At 48.7% G+C, this 15,553-nt stretch overlaps 1 protein-coding gene across 4 annotated transcripts in view; it reads left to right on the top strand.

Moving 5' to 3' along the window:
* LOC146197545 (carboxypeptidase D-like) overlaps nt 1-15,553 on the top strand; it is a 45,837-nt gene that overhangs the window by 9,285 nt on the left and 20,999 nt on the right. For all 4 annotated transcript variants that reach the window (XM_084599443.1, XM_084599442.1, XM_084599441.1 and 1 more), the window contains 2 exons: nt 12,775-13,023; nt 14,567-14,664. In XM_084599443.1, coding sequence (XP_084455569.1) covers nt 12,775-13,023; nt 14,567-14,664 — 347 coding nt within the window. The remainder of the gene's footprint in view (nt 1-12,774; nt 13,024-14,566; nt 14,665-15,553) is intronic.

Genomic DNA, 15,553 nt, shown 5'->3' with positions numbered 1-15,553 from the left:
CGCCTGCCACCTCATTGCAAATTGCTAGCTTCCGCCGAAGCCTTTGCGCGGCAAACAAGCTGGTTCCTCGTGATCGAGGGACGGACGCAGCAGTCGCCATCAGATTTAGCGATAATGGGGAATGCCTGCGGAGTGCGCCTGTGTACCGCGAGCTACTCAGTTGCATCGGTAGGTGAGGACTCGGAAAGCCGCAGCACCTGGGCAAGAACCACAGCGATCTCCTAACCTTGTTTGATACTAGCGGACAACGTAATATATAGGGCTTTACATGAAGGTACATATTCAAGGGTATTACGTCATAGAATTTTAAAGAAATTGTAGTTGGGCTAGATGGTTTTCAGATTCGGACGGATTTTTTTTTTTTTTTTTTTTTTTTGCGCTAACAAAACCTGTATACCGTGTCTCTCCTTGTCTCCTGCGTACGTGTTTCGTTGGTGCTAAAAATTCCGTCTGAATACGTCGCAGCAGACAAAACGGACAGTGCTCATTGTTTTCCTGCACTGACGGTCGTTTCAAAACTTTTTAGCTTGACATGAAATTACTATTCGAGGATGACACGATGTCACGCGAAAGAAAAAAACCGAAACCAAATCACTTCAATTTTGCTCTAGCTTCTCAAATTTGGCCCACCGAACGTGGCTTGTTGTTAGTGAGTGCATTTTTTTTTTTTTTTCAGCGTCATCTCGAAAAACCGGACAGATGTCGATTTTTTTTCTCTCTCGCGTTTTGCGTTTTACCGCGCTTTCGAGAGAAAGGGAAGAGCTGGGGCACTCATTCATTGGTCTGGGAACTCCTGCTTTTCCGCGGTGGTGTTCGCAGAAAAGAGATAGTTTATCAGTCGTTAAAAAACAGTGAGCAAGGTTTCCTCCCTTGAGTACCTCACCATGTGGCTTACGAACAACAATTCGATGTTAGATTCCTACACGAAAATAAACTGGCTCTAGTACATCGGCAACTTCAACTTGTGTGTGGGGCAAGTGTTCGAAAAAAAAAAATAAGTCCAAAGTTTTCTTTCTACGCGATTCAGTGCAAATTAATGTCTCCTTTAGCGATTAACACACGTTGTAAGAAGAAACAACCGGAGCAGCGCGGGCGGAAAAGTGTCTTGCGCCTTAGGGGCTCTGGGCAATCGTCAGGGGTCCGGGTTGCCACACTGTCATAAGCAGGACACGTGAACTGTCAGCAGACAGCGGGAGAGAAAACTGTTAAGTCTGTACATTCGGGCAAGTGCGTAACACTGGCCAATAAACGCGACGACCTTTCAGATCGAACGCCTTTATAACTCTGCAAAGCTGTAGATGTGTCGCATTAACACGAGTTTAAGCTGCCCGCGAAGCACCTTATCTAACGATCGGAGGTATGAAGCCAAGATGCCCATCGCCGGAAGTTATGAAGGATAGTGGCATCGGCTGTGTACATGCAACGCGTGCTCGTCTCTGATGTTATGGCATTCCTGCTTTCCTTTCTTCCTTTCTTAAGACGAATTTTAAAACAAACATTCGTAGCTCGTCACGAAAGCAGAAAAAAGCCAATTATAGCTTTTTCCTACCCACGTTGTAGTTGGTGGCGATTATGGTTGAATTGGAATAACGCTCCTTTCGACTAGCGATGTGTTGTTTTATTTTCCTTTTTACATGATTACTAATGGTGGAGTGCGTTTTTATGAGATTCTGGAGATTTTCATATTTTTTTATTTATTTAGCATATTATTTATTTAGCGAGCCTACTAAGAAGGCACACATAGAGAGAAAAAATTACTGTCAATTTCGCCATCGGACGTGGGTGTATAGAATGAAATGAATAGATGATAGTCGTATACCATATTCAAGTGTGTCTCACCTGGGTTCGAACTCCACCGTGGCACCCGTGTTTCGATGGAGGAGAAGGCAAATGACGCCCGTCTGCTATGCTGTGTCAGTGGATAACGATCCCTGATGATCGAAATTATTCCGTAGCACTCCACTGTCGCACCTTTCTTCCTTTCTTCTTTCACTCCTACCATGCACCCTCCCTTCACAGCGCAGGTCCGGTGTCCACCGAGAATTGGTACAGGCACAACGCCATTTGTTTCCTCAAGAGAGAGAGAAAGAGAGAGAGAACTTTTATTTGTCCAACAGAGTGACTATCCCGCTCTTCGGGGGTTGGACCCGGAAGGTGGGACAGTCGCCTTAGTTGCAGGCCGGTAGTTCTTGGACTCCGGCGGCATCTTCTGCCAGTACAATTTCTCTTTGGGCTCAATTGAGTCTGAGCTTCGCAGAAGGGTCTCCCAGGCGTCTTTAGTTATATTTCTAGCCCTGCCTGGTGACTTCGCGCATTCCCATATCATGCGATCGAGTGATCCCCTTTCCTTACATAATGAACATAGGTCTGATCGCATTTCCGGCCATATATGGTAGAATAGAACTGGGTTCGGGTATGTATTTGTCTGTAGCTTTCTCCATGCTATGGCTTTCTCTTTGCCTAATTGGGATCTGATGGTGGTAGGACCCTCCTGCTCAGTCTGTAGTGTGTTGTTATTTGGCTATAGTTAATCAGGTTTTCTTGTTTGCCTTGCTCTGGTGGCACTCCTTCAGCCCGGTGTGTGAAATCTCGGGCTAGTTTGTGTGCCGCCTCGTTTTCGGGCACGCCTGCGTGGGCTGGCGTCCAAACAAATGTGACGTCTCTTTCTATTCGCTTTTGATCGAGGATTCTACTCGCAAAAACCAATTGTCAACGTTTGTCTCATCTTTGACCCTTTGACGGCAGGTATGAGGGGTCCATCCAGAAATGAAATAGTTTACTGCATTTTTCATTTTGCGAAAGCTAGTTTAGGTTGCCTCCATGCCGACGGCGGGTTTGAGGTGGCCACCGAGAAGTGTGATAGTTTCACAAAATGGGGGGGAGGTCGATAATGGAGGAGGATGTGTACGGGGCGTCCCTATTTCGGGACCCCAGCGGCTGTCGCGGCTGCCCGTACTCGTGTCACGAGGGCCGTTGGGGCCTCGAGTTCGGATAGTGATAGGGCAGCAGCCTCCCACCCCTCAATAGTTGGCACTGCGTTTGGGTAGTCAGGAGGTGGATTGTTTGGGCAGCCCCATACTATAGTGCCTATATCCATACTATGCGGAGCAGGCCTACCTCCTCTGCGCAGACTTTGAATTTGGGGTCGCCGGACCCGGATTGTAATAATGTGTTTAAACGCGAGCTGGTGAGTTGTAGGTGCCTGCCTGTAGGCGTCGCCGTCTAACGTCCTTCGCTAGGGTGCCTCGATACCTTCCGAGGCACCCTATCCTCCGCTTTCGAGAGCCCTTTAGCTGAGGACGAATATTTTCTGCCAGAGAGTCTGCAGTGTTGTAGCCTGTCCGCTTACGTCGCCATGGGGCCGTGAAAGGGTGGGGTTAGGGATGAAGGGGTAGAGTCCTATAGGGGAGAGCTTTGCGCTTTCTCATTTCCGCGCCACGAAACCAACGAGGAGTGAAGGAAGACATCCATGGACGCATGCGCTGCTCTAGCGGCAGCGCGGCATTAAGCACTAAGGTGTGACCCTGGTTCGTTTGTTTCGCCTTCTTGTTCTCCTTTAGGGACTGGTGACCTTGAGCGTGAAGGAAGCGAACAGCCAGTAAAAAGCAAAAACAAAAAAAGGGAATGCAAAAAATTCTGGCTAGAAATTTAATATCGTGCGAAAGCCGGGTTACACAAACTTTCTGTGGCTGTGGGCACGCGCGCTGTAGTTTCAGCAATACATGTGCCTTCATCTGGGAGCCGCCGCATCAAATTGCGGAGGTTTAACCCTACCCAAACCAAGTTATAACGAGCGAAAGCACCCGCCGTGGTTTCTCAGTGGTTAAGGCGATCGGCTGCTAAGCCCGAATACCCTGCTTCGAACCCGACTGGTCTAAATCCGCTCCGGTGATTTTTTTTTTTTTTTAATCTGAAACCGTTACCAACCCTTCTTTCAACACCTTTGACTGTTTTAAAAAACCAACGGAGACACTTAAATTCGCATTAACACGGTATGCGAAAGCCTATAGCTCGCGGCTGCTGCCGCCGCCGCCGCGAGGAAGGCCCTGTCGAAGGCCGGAGACGCACGGTTGTCCCAGAAAGCCCCGTTGGGCGCGGCGCCCGAGACAACCTGCGGTGGCCGCTGGGGCGGCACCCGCGCGAACGAGGATACGCGAGCGCATATATTACGATGGCGACGACGCGAACGGAGAAAACAGGACGCAGTCTGGTTGCGCAGCGGGCCGTTATCGCCACTCAGAAGCCCGAGAATTTGCGTGTGTTCTGAACGAGCTTGCTTTCTTCGGACGCAACGCCTGAACAGGACAACGGAATAACGTAGTAGCAGAAATATGTGAACAGCGACGCTGTCATACTGCTAAGAGAGGTTAGATTTTTTAAATATATTTTCATTTGGGGCGCTGAATATATACTGAACTGCATTGCTATCATTATCAGCCTAACCACGTCTTCTGCAGCGTAAGACTTGCATGGGAAACTGCATTATGCACGACTTTCCGTGCATGTTCGTTCTTTTTTTCATCTCCGGAGGGTTCGAGCGGAATTACTGTATGCGCGGCACAAACTGCAATAATGCATGCCTTCTGAAGTCTGTCACATGACCCATTAGGGCTAGCGCAGCGAGAAAGGATACGGGACAACGTAGCACTAATGTGCTAGTGCGGATGTATACCGGACCGGCTGGCCGGAGCATGCTCAGAGCAGCTTGGGCGCCCCCAACTGGCCGCTCGGGGTAGCACATCGTCAATATTATTCCAGCTCGGCTGTTTTAAAACTGTTGAGTAAAGGCCACTGTCGTGCGCAAAGTTTTCCGCGTTGTCATTAACGGAAGTGACACAACGACCGTAAAAATACTTCGCGGATGTTTACCTCTGTGACCATGTGGATTTCAGCACAACTAGATGACGTCACGGGCACGGTGATCGCAAGTAGCGTCATTGAGATGGACTGACTAGCGACGGGCGTTTTGGCCAATCAGCTTAGCGTGTGTGACGCCTCTCCGCTCTGACAATTCAGCCTGGCGTGTTGCTATGACGTAATTTACGACGTGGCTTGATTTCTGCCACATATCGTGGCGCGTTTACGTGGCACAATGTATGTAGTCTCTCCATTCTTACCAGTCAACTTGGCCGGGTAAGTGGGAAATCTCCATTCGCAGCTGCGGCGAAGAGCAGTCCTGGCTCAAGAAAAGGCGGTAGCTAGCCGACAGAAAGATTTGCCCACTGCCGAAGGCGGTTGTTACGGGTAGCAGTGACTTGACGTTCTTATTACTGCACGGAAGCCGCAACGGTCAAGTTGCGTTTGGCATCATCGGTGTGTGGCGGGCGAAACGATAGCCGTCTTTCGTGAGGCCGCCTCAAAAGCGGTCATAGATTGGCTGTCCAAATGCGCCAGCTACCGTTAGGTCTCGCTACACCATTCTGCATAGAATAGTCGTGAAGCAAGGGCGAGCATTGCAATGAAAATGCGAGAGCGAAGTGTGCGAGCGAGTGAGCCGCGGCGGGAGATCAAGAGGCCATGGTCGCAGTGACGGTAAATAAAATGTACCACGAAGAAGCGGGCCCATACTGGTCTCTCTCGCGCCGAACAGGATGCAAGATGTACCGCTTTTGCCCAATTTACTGCACGAATGCTCACTTGTATTTGTGGCATTGCTATATCGAAAATCGGATATAAAAATTACAAGGTGCAAATTGGAATTGTGCCTTGGTTGTCTTCTCTTCAACATTCAGGTTTACAGAGTTCATAATTTTTGCCAGAGCCTTTCCCCCTGACTTTTGGTAGTCGATGAAATTAAAAGACATCGTCTCCAATCGTCTGTCTCGTCACCCTCGCTCCCCTTGTATTATACACGCGTTCAGCCCGGAGGTATGCACGCGGTCAATATCACTATGGCTGGAGTGATTGAGAGTGCGGTAGACGGACAATGAAACTGTGCACACCGTCACTCTGTCATAGGGGCGCGCAGTACATCGAGTAGACAGCGAACATGTCATCTCCTCGCAGTGCTAATCGCATTATAACGCTGTGCTGTGAGCCCATCTTTTCAAGGCCTGCATAATCCAGTGTGCACCGGCACGCCCGACCACCACGTATCGAAGACATTTCACGCGTCTCGAAAGGAAAAGCAAATTCGCGTCCTATTTAAGCACCGACCTATGCATCGACTCGGAGGTGAGGGAAAGGGTGGGGAGGTGCGACGACACGCTTGCAAGCCGTGCAAGGCCGCTTTCCCTGCTCTGAACGGCGATGATTGCGAGCAGCAAAAACTAAAGGAGGTACGGAGAAAGCGAGTGCAGTGTCTTCTGGGTGCGCTCGAGTGTCCTTTCCCCAAGGGGCTTTACTTTCCCCCTCCACGGCAACGGTTGAGGTGGCCCCGTTAAACGGCGACGTTGCTGCATCTGCTTCGTCTCCTAACGGGCGTCATTTCGATCGCAGCCCCGATAAGGCGCGTTGTTTTTCCCGCTGCATAGTGCAGAGCGTGCGATGGCATTCCGCGGCACCCGCGCAGACCAAGTCAGCACGGAGCCAAGATTCGACGACGACAGTGAGCCTGGGTAAAACGTGAAGACGTGGAGGAAGCAGCAGCAGGAGGAGGAGGACGATAAGGGTTGAAGAAGGAGCAGGCGGAGAAGGACAGAAAAATAGAGGCCCGTTACGCGGAGAGGACGGGAGTACTGTGAATCCGCCTGGGGTTGTACCGGTGGTTGCTCCGCGGCGACCGTTACACAGAGGGAAGCGGTGGTGCTGGCACGAGCGTTCTTCCTTTCGCTCCTTCCTTCAGTTCCGCGCAGCCGCTCTCCTTGCGCAGCCGGAATCTATGTCGGAAAATCGACGGCCGGCCGAACAAAAGCGCCGGTCGTCTAAAAGGTCCCGATAACCGCATCGCTTCAGAGTGGGGGAGAGGGGGGGGGGGGTACCTACGAGGGGCGGAAAAGCGCAGCTTCACGCTTTGACGTCGGTTGCAGATATGCTGTTCTGAGGGCAGTTAAGTTACGAGGAGGCGTATCATCGCCTCGTCGCATCCTCATTAATCGCTTGTAATTACATCCTTACATGCACGCAAGCAATGTCTTCCCCCTCTCCCCCTTTTCCTTTTTCTTTCTGTTGACATAGATGGGGTGGGCTCGCTGTGCGTTGGCGTGTTCGCCTTTCTCTGATGGCTGACTCGACTCATGTCCCTTTGGCTACGCTTCATCGAATACTGTTTGAGATGGCGCACATGCATTTCCAGAGTTGCATGGAGGCTGCCGATAATGCCATCCGCATTCGCAGCAAACAATACACCCCTCGTCTGGACGCTACAACGCGTGAATGTTCATGTATTTCCATCCGGCAGCACAAAGGGGTGCCCAAAGCGACACAGGTTGCGCTGGGGAAATGACAAGTACGTTGGCCGCCTGTCCTGGAAGACCTGATTTATTAGTTAACCGAATCAGCATTGTCGTATGTGACCGCATGATGAGAGACACGGAATGTTGGGATGCCCATTTGAGCGCCACGTTCAGCACGTTCCAATCCGACGTTCTCCTGGCTTCGCGCTTTAGCACTACTATGCTTGCATCTTGACGACGCAGCCAAAAAAGAAAATGCCTTGAGGTTTTCTTTTTTTTAGCTTCACCAAATATTGATTCATTAAATCTGCCCCCCTCCTCCTCCTCCTCCTCCTCCTCCTCCTCCTCCTCCTCCTCCTCCTCCTCCTCCTCCTCCTCCTCCTCTTTTCACTCCCTGAAAAAGCTTGCAGACAGGGATTGCACGCGAGTCAGGCGTAGTGAAGAGAGTGTATAGGGCGTATCATATGTAGTTAACGCAAAATACAGAGAAAGCGCCCCTTTGCCTCCTCCTCCTCCTCCTTTTCTGGATCTTTCCTCGGTTCCACACCACTATTCAAGATGACGAATGAAGGAAACGGCTTTTACAAAAAGCCTGCATTCCTGTCGGCATTGTTTTATCGGAACTGATTTCAGGATAGGGCTTCATTGTGATTTCTATCTTTTTATTCACTGCCAAAACTATCCTTAAAAGCATTTTTTGGATACCCACCTAAAAACGAGGTCAACGCATTCGTCCCTCATCATGTCGCGGTCTTCGGGACCGCGGCACCAATCTCGGCGAGCCGAGACCGCAGGTTGTCATGTTCAGCCCGTCGAGCTCGAATTGCTTTGTGCTTCTAGCCACATTCACGGAGTTTTTTGCGACCCAACTTGAACTGACGAGACGCTCGATACACCTTCTTGTCATTCACCCTATGCCACTGGCGGACAGCTGTTTTCTTTAACGAATTCAGACTGCACGCAAAACTGCACGTGTCCTCGTCACTGTCGAACCATAAAACTGCAAATGGGCGGAATGAGCAAGAGCGAGTGTATACGTTGCCTTAGATTGGCTTGAATCCGTTATATACATTCAAAGACAAGCGTTTCAAGAAGAAACTTTTATAAATTTCTTATTCGGACCTGGCGGTGGCGGCGGTGGTGGCGGTGGTAGAAACGTTTATGAATTATTTAGAGTTCGCCAACAACGTAGTGTCCCGCTGCATGGTCGGCGTCCCTAGTCCGAGGCACCCCATAATGAGGTCCTATCTCGCGCCCGTTTCTCCAGAGCCTGTTAAAGGGAGGCGCTTATACGGTAAATGAGGATAGAAAACTGGGCGAGTCGGTGTGGTTTCTACTTGAGAAGCACGGAGGACAAGACATAGCGGAAGAACGAGAGGCGACATGAGCGTTCATGTCGTCTCTCGTTCTTCCGCTGTCTTGTCCTCCGTGCTTCTCAAGTATGGTCACATTAATTATGTTCTTAGACTTTTTTAGCTTGAGCTATTTCACATCATAACGGGGAAAGAAACCTCACATGGACGACAAAAACGCGCCTTTATGGTCTGGCCTTTGGTCCCTACAGCGCGTCTGTTATTTCCTGTTACTTTTTTTTATTTCAAAACAAGAAATCGCTGGTTTCCTTTTCTCATTGGCTCGTAAGGTTTCTCATTAGGAGAATGGAGCGATGCGGTTAAGAAGGATATTGCTATGAAATGTGCTCGACTGCTTGAAATCAAAGGGTTACGTTATTGCAGACGGCTTTTGTTCCACAGTGTGATTAGTGAGGCTGACAGTGATGAAGAAGTTGCCAGTGGTGGCGGGTAGCGATCACGGGGCGCCCTTGCCTTTCTTTGCCTTTCCATACTTTACAGTTTTGAAGAGCTGTCAATTGTTGTTAGCTTTCCTGCTCGCGTCATTAAAGGCCAAATGTGATCAAACCAGAGAAAAAAAAAATAAAAACAAATACAAATGGTTAAGGATGACTGAGGTCACTTTTGCTTATCTACCGGCGTGCGCACGTTGTGATCTGACCTAATCCGAATCGCTGCAGATTGGCTTAATGTAGGGCCACGAGGTCATGCACTCCGCCCTCGGCCAACGAGAGGGCAGAGGGTATCGGCGGGGAAGATAACAAATGATATCAGGTGACCTTACTTTGGAGAGCCCTGCAGTCAGGCGCCACTGCCACGGCTGCTGCCATGTTTGGTTCTGGAGCCCCATTCACATTGCACTTATCTCTGACACCATCATTAATGCGGTCCTTTTGAGTCTAGTATGATAGAGGACACTTTGTCAGGTGGCAGTTTGTAGGAAAGCAGACTATTGGCGGACAGTTTTTGGAATATGGTTCGTTGCGTGAGTGTAGTTGCTGGCCCTAACGGAAAGTATCTAAAGGAGCGCCAGCAACAGCCTGGAACATCCGGTTCGTCGCGGTACGTTTCGCGTTTGTATACGGTGACATATGCTGCTATACATCAACAAGCGCCCTTCCTCCGACCCAGCGCCACCGTTATACTGCCGGATGCAGCAGTCAGGCCATGGGAATTGCCCAAGCTTCTCGTATACACTGCAGGGAAACCCCCGTCCCCGTGAAAGCGGTTTGGGCCGCTCTCGAATACAGCCTGACCTGTTCGGGCTGCCCCGTTTTCCGCTGCAGTTGAAGTGGATGTCGGCTGGAGTCGCCCAAGAAACGGGGAACACTCCCAATTGTTCCGGTCAGCGACGGGCCTGGCAATATAGGACGGTTTAATAGCGCATTTTGTCAGTCATCTCTTGTCGGCATTTTTGGATGTGTGCTTCTTCGGCTGCCTCCCTTCGGGTTCAGACAAGCGTGTTGCCGAAATCATGAGACGGGTTCGTGCGCCTTCACGGATCTGTCTTACTCTTCAGAAGTGGAGAATTGAAGGGGAACGGCAGGTTGTTTTTCCTTCCGCTTTGCGTTTAATATTCTTTCTCCCAAAAATAATCATAAGATTCATTCTTGTCAGTATCAACAACAAAACACACAGACACACAAAAAAACATATCCCCAACGTTTGCCTTGGACTCGTAGACTGTTCGCTCCTTCAAATTCTTCAGAAGTGGTGCTTCACTATTTTCGTTGTTGTTTCACAGAGCACAAAATCATACAGTAAAAATAAGTCGGGGTTTAAATGCGCTGAATCTGATCCAGACACGTGAAAGCACTGTTTGGCAGGGTTTGGCACAGTTTGCCTAGCGGTTTAGCATCGAGAAACTACCGCAGAGTGTGGCAAAGTGCAACGCCATTTAGTTGGCTGGTTTTATGGAAAGGGAAGGCGCACTGTGTGTTCCACTTCTCGGTGGACACCTACACTTATAATTAACGTAGTACAATTGGAGGTATGTACATATGTAAAAAAAAAAAAAAAAAAAAGGTTGCGTCATAATTTTTATACGAAATCACGTTATATTTCACACTTCCTACTCACGTCACTCATGATACAAGCAAGCTTTCCCCTAAAAACCAATGGTTGCTGTATGGCTACGCCCAAGGGGCTCTATATATAACCAGTGCACTCGCGCCGAGCTGTCGTTTGGTTCTATTTTACCTTTTGAATATTATCGAAGGAAATATAAAGCAACTAGAGTGAAGGTATGGTTAGATGGTTGCTTCTTTTTTTTTTTTTCCCCCTTTCGCCGAACGTTCAAGTACCACAATTTAGGATCTTATATTCCACGTTTCATGCCGTAATCGTCCATGCAATCTTTTTTTCTTTTCTTTTTTCGGTTTTCTTGCGTCGCATTCCACTGCTCTTCCCCACTTCGTCTGCACAGAGTCGCTACGTGCTTCTCCGTCGAGTGCATTCACTTCCACACCGACAGCTTCCTTCCTCAAGCCAGTGCGGTTAACAAATACTTCTGCGTCCGTTCTGTGGCGTGTGCCCTCTGTGCTTACCTTCGTGTATCGCCGACCTGTTACACGCAGCAGCACCAAAGTCCCTAATCTCTTCCGGGTTTCTATGCGCGAGCAGCTGCTTTTCTTTTCCTAGTCTCAGCTCTATCATACGGCCGTTCAAGAAGAGCTCGCGACATTGCCTGCGAGTGTACCTGGCGACCTATTTTGTAACCAAACGATACGCGTGTGCTGGGCACGTGGACGTGCCCACTGCAGGTTAAAGAACATTTACTTTTCTGCTCAACTGTAGCAGACGACGACCCAGTATCTCCCAAACTGGCTCGCCTGCTGCCACACTATAGGTCGAGTCACGGTATAGAACGATGATCAAGGCGTCGGTTAACTGCAAGCGAGCTAGTGGATGCTATTGGCTTCAAGTTCCGAGTTATCGGTTGGAGCAACGACCGCAGTGCTCGTCCTGATCGATGCTCACTGTCAACGGGCAATGAGGACGTCGCAACGCGCTTTTGTTATTTTCGAACGAGATGGCGATTTGCGTTTTCGAATGTTGCTGTTGCGGGTGAAAACGTCACTAAGAAACTTACAGTTCCTTTTTCGGTGACAGCTGCCAGCGACAGCATTGTATAGCAAAAACCATTCGCGTCTTCGGGGCCGATTCGAACTTCTGCAGAATAATATAAACATGCGATTAAACCGCACCGTAACACGCTGTGTTTATGATGCGAGGCATGCCATCCGTGGGGACTCTGTCAGATGGCTTATATTTCCAGAAATAGTATGTTGGGCATGTGGAGTTAAATATTATTTGAAGGCTCGTGCTTTGCAGTGCACAGGTTATTTGTCAGCATTACAATCTACAGTTAGTTTTAGGGTTTCAACTCAGTAATGTTTTTTGCTTGGCAATTAGTATGTTTAGTAGTATTTAATATTCAAAGTATGTGACAGTCGTTTCAGCTCACTATACTATTTTTGCCTTCTTTGAATGGTCTCGTGTTCTAGCTATTGAAAACGGCTTAGGGTCATGGAATAAGTCAATGCTGTTACCACTGAACACACACACGCACGCGCACACATGTGCACGTGCACAACGCTGACGGGAATGGTGCCTTTTGGGCTGCTTCATCGGGAACTTTGCCATGTTCGAAATAAACCGCTTTATTATGGGCCTTCATCAGCCTTGTAAACCACTGTGACGTGCCTTATTGAAGTCGTGATTCTTCATATAGTATTCGGGATACTTCTCGATATCGCCTCCCTGCATGCGACCACCTTCAAAGCTAACGCACAGTATGATGTCTTGGCTCGTTGTGGTGTGCAGGAAAGAGAGAAAGGAAACAGGGAAGAAAACTAAGGGGAGGGGGGGGGGGAGGCATCATCGCATAGCACTGAGATGCTCCTGGCTAGCTCTGTGCACACAATTTAATGCCATAGCGTTAAATGCCTTTTTCCGCGGAAGATGCGACGTTGGTGGCGCTGTGAGCAGAAAAATAACGAAGCACTGTAAAGTATGCTTGTCCTCGTTGAATGATCGTCGTGGTCGGCTCCACCTAGGCTTACCTCCTTCCCTTTTCGTGTTTGCAGGGAGACGAGTGGGAGGAGGAAGCATGAAGCCCCGCAGTCTGTGCGCGTCGGCGCTGGCGCTGGCGCTGCTGCTTCTCTACCTGTGCGCCGTGCGGCAGGTGCGCGGACAGTCTGGCACTCCGACGGGGAAGAAGCGCTCCGAGGAGTACACCTACTTCAACCACGACGAGATGACAGCCTTCCTCAAGAAGGTCGCCACAAACTACCCGGACTTTACCCGCCTCTATAGTGCCGGCAAGTCCGTGCAAGGTGCGTACTATATATATAGTTACACGACCGCAGCCACTGCTTGATTACTGATGTTGTAGAATGAATTCCTCCTGGAGACATTGGAAGAGCGACTTAGACAGTTGCACTCAGTGGAACGAAACACGAATAAATGTACGAATTTCCCGCTGGTGCAATGAATGGTCGTCCAGATAGTGTCACAAAAAGACGCATGGATAGCCGCATCAGAAACGTCATGTGGCATAGACGCTGTCAGCATTGCGCTGCATAAACAGTTGAAAAACGGACCATTGAGCACACTTTTGATGTTTTTGCACTGGCCTACAGGCGGTCATTAAATTCATCATACGAAAATTATTATAATGAAAGACAAAGTGACAGCCTAAGGCTGTCTTTCAATGAGCATGGCGGTGACTGAAAATTTCGAAGGCTCCCAGCCGATTGTGGAATTTATATCGTACTGGAATAGGGGCTACGCGAGTGTGAAACAGCGGATTCTGTACAGTGTCTCGTGAGCAGTACGTGCGAAAAGTGTACTTCTGGAAGGGGTCATCTTGGGCTCCTAGTTCTCACGCTCGTGCTAGAATTTGTGAGAAATATAGAGCACTGCGGTTAAGCTGCTGTTCCTTCGTGTTTCACTCGATGGGAAATCCGAGTATACACCGGACGTGGATGAATCAGAGATATGCGTCTGAAACGGAAGCTATATCGCTGGCTGGATGTCGTCCAGCGTTTCTGGGGTACAAGCGGTTATCGTCTCAGGTTTCACTTAACAAGACGCCGGCAGAGCACTGCCCGTTAGGACCGGAGCCGCACGTCACCGGATGTCATATAGCTTTCTTTAGAGTGCTCAACGGTTAGAAGTTGTTCACTTCGAGCTCAGTGTGTCTTGTGACTTCAATTGCGGGGTGCAAGTTATAGCCCCATACAAATAAGATCAGATCAAATAGTATTTATCTTCTCCAGGGAGATGAGCAGGTGACATGAAAAAAGAAACTGTGCTGTTTCGAGAAGCGAAATCACGTAGGAGCAGCGTAGACACACACAATACTATGTATGCCGTCCTTTCCTTGTTCTGCTTCTACGCGCTGTTTTCAGCACATTTTTTTTTTTTCAGCCTGTTGCTTTCCCACCCCCTCCGTTGTAACATATCGCAACCTCCTATCAAGTTCGGGCACACGCATCAAGCCACTCTGGCATTAAAATAATAAAGCAACAAAAGAAGGTGGGACAGTTCTTACCAGTGCAAATTCACAGGGGGGAGCAACAACTGAAGGAAATGTATCTTTATTAAACATTTGTTTCCACGTTATGAGCTTCGCCTAGAAAAGTTTAAGGTCTTCATCTCCCAAGAACGTGTCGATGCGTTGCTCCTGGAGGGGTGGTCCCAATTGCGGAATGCATTTTCGCACCGGACGAAAGCGGTCGCTCCCTCTTGCTTATCCTTCGGTAGCTTTTGTTCAAGTGGTATGGGTGGCATTCAGGCTAGAACGATTGTCTTTCCTTATGACACAGACAGCTGACGCGGTGCTGTTTCGCTTTTCTTCTGCCGTGTGACTTGCAGGGCGTGACTTGTGGGTTCTGCTGGTCACCAAGGACCCCCAGGAGGAGACGTTGCTCAAGCCCAACGTCAAGTACGTTGCCAACATGCACGGCAACGAGGTGACTCCACTTGCGCACTCACTCCCTTCTAATCTACACAAACGCATCGGTACATGCGCGTTACCATGCTCTGGCCTATGGAAGCTTGCTTTAATGTACAGAAGGCGATAATGTTATGTTACGCTTATTTTTTTCTTTCATTCAGAGACTCAGTAACATGTAGTGTAGCTTCATTTCATTTATTAATACTGTCAGCCACCATAAGGGGCCGTAACAGGAGTGGAAAATACAAAACGAAAAATGAGCAATATAGAACACGATGAAAATCAATAGTCAATAAAAAATTGTCTCTGAATGCACACACAAACAAAACGAAAATGAATTACACAGAAATCGGAACAACAGCCATCCTACACAACAGCAATAGAACCTCATCACCCTGTGGTAGTGCCATAGATGAAATTTTCTAAATGGCGTACAAATTCAGATAATGATGATGATCGAACAGCAGAATCTGGAAGAGAGTTCCAGTCCTTACAAGTTCGCGGGAAATAACTAAACTTGAAGCAATTATTGTTTATAGTCGGCAATGGAATGAACCTACTATGACGATGCCCTGATGTCTCATTAGTTTTGATCTCAAAGTAGTCTGATTTATTAATTTTTTAGATAATTATTGATAATGAGTTAAAGAGTTTTTAGTCTTTCATACCTGGTTCTGCTTTCTAACATTGGTAGTTGGGCTTGTTGGCAGAGGTGTTGTTTCACTCCCATATTTCACTGCACCGTACTTCGTCAGTCGAATATTATTTCTGTGCATCTCGCTAAGCAGTGCAGACCTCGTGCTATGTTTCCTTATTTACTGTGCGAAGTCATTCATAATCGCCACCGCGCTTACACATCCACGATGACAGCAGCGCGACAGAATCAGAGAGATGACGCACTTGCC

The sequence above is a fragment of the Amblyomma maculatum genome, chromosome 3, assembly GCF_055883805.1.
Source record: "Amblyomma maculatum isolate TAMU_Amacu chromosome 3, ASM5588380v1, whole genome shotgun sequence".
NCBI classification, from domain to species: domain Eukaryota; kingdom Metazoa; phylum Arthropoda; class Arachnida; order Ixodida; family Ixodidae; genus Amblyomma; species Amblyomma maculatum.
This window is presented reverse-complemented; position numbering and strand designations above follow the sequence as displayed.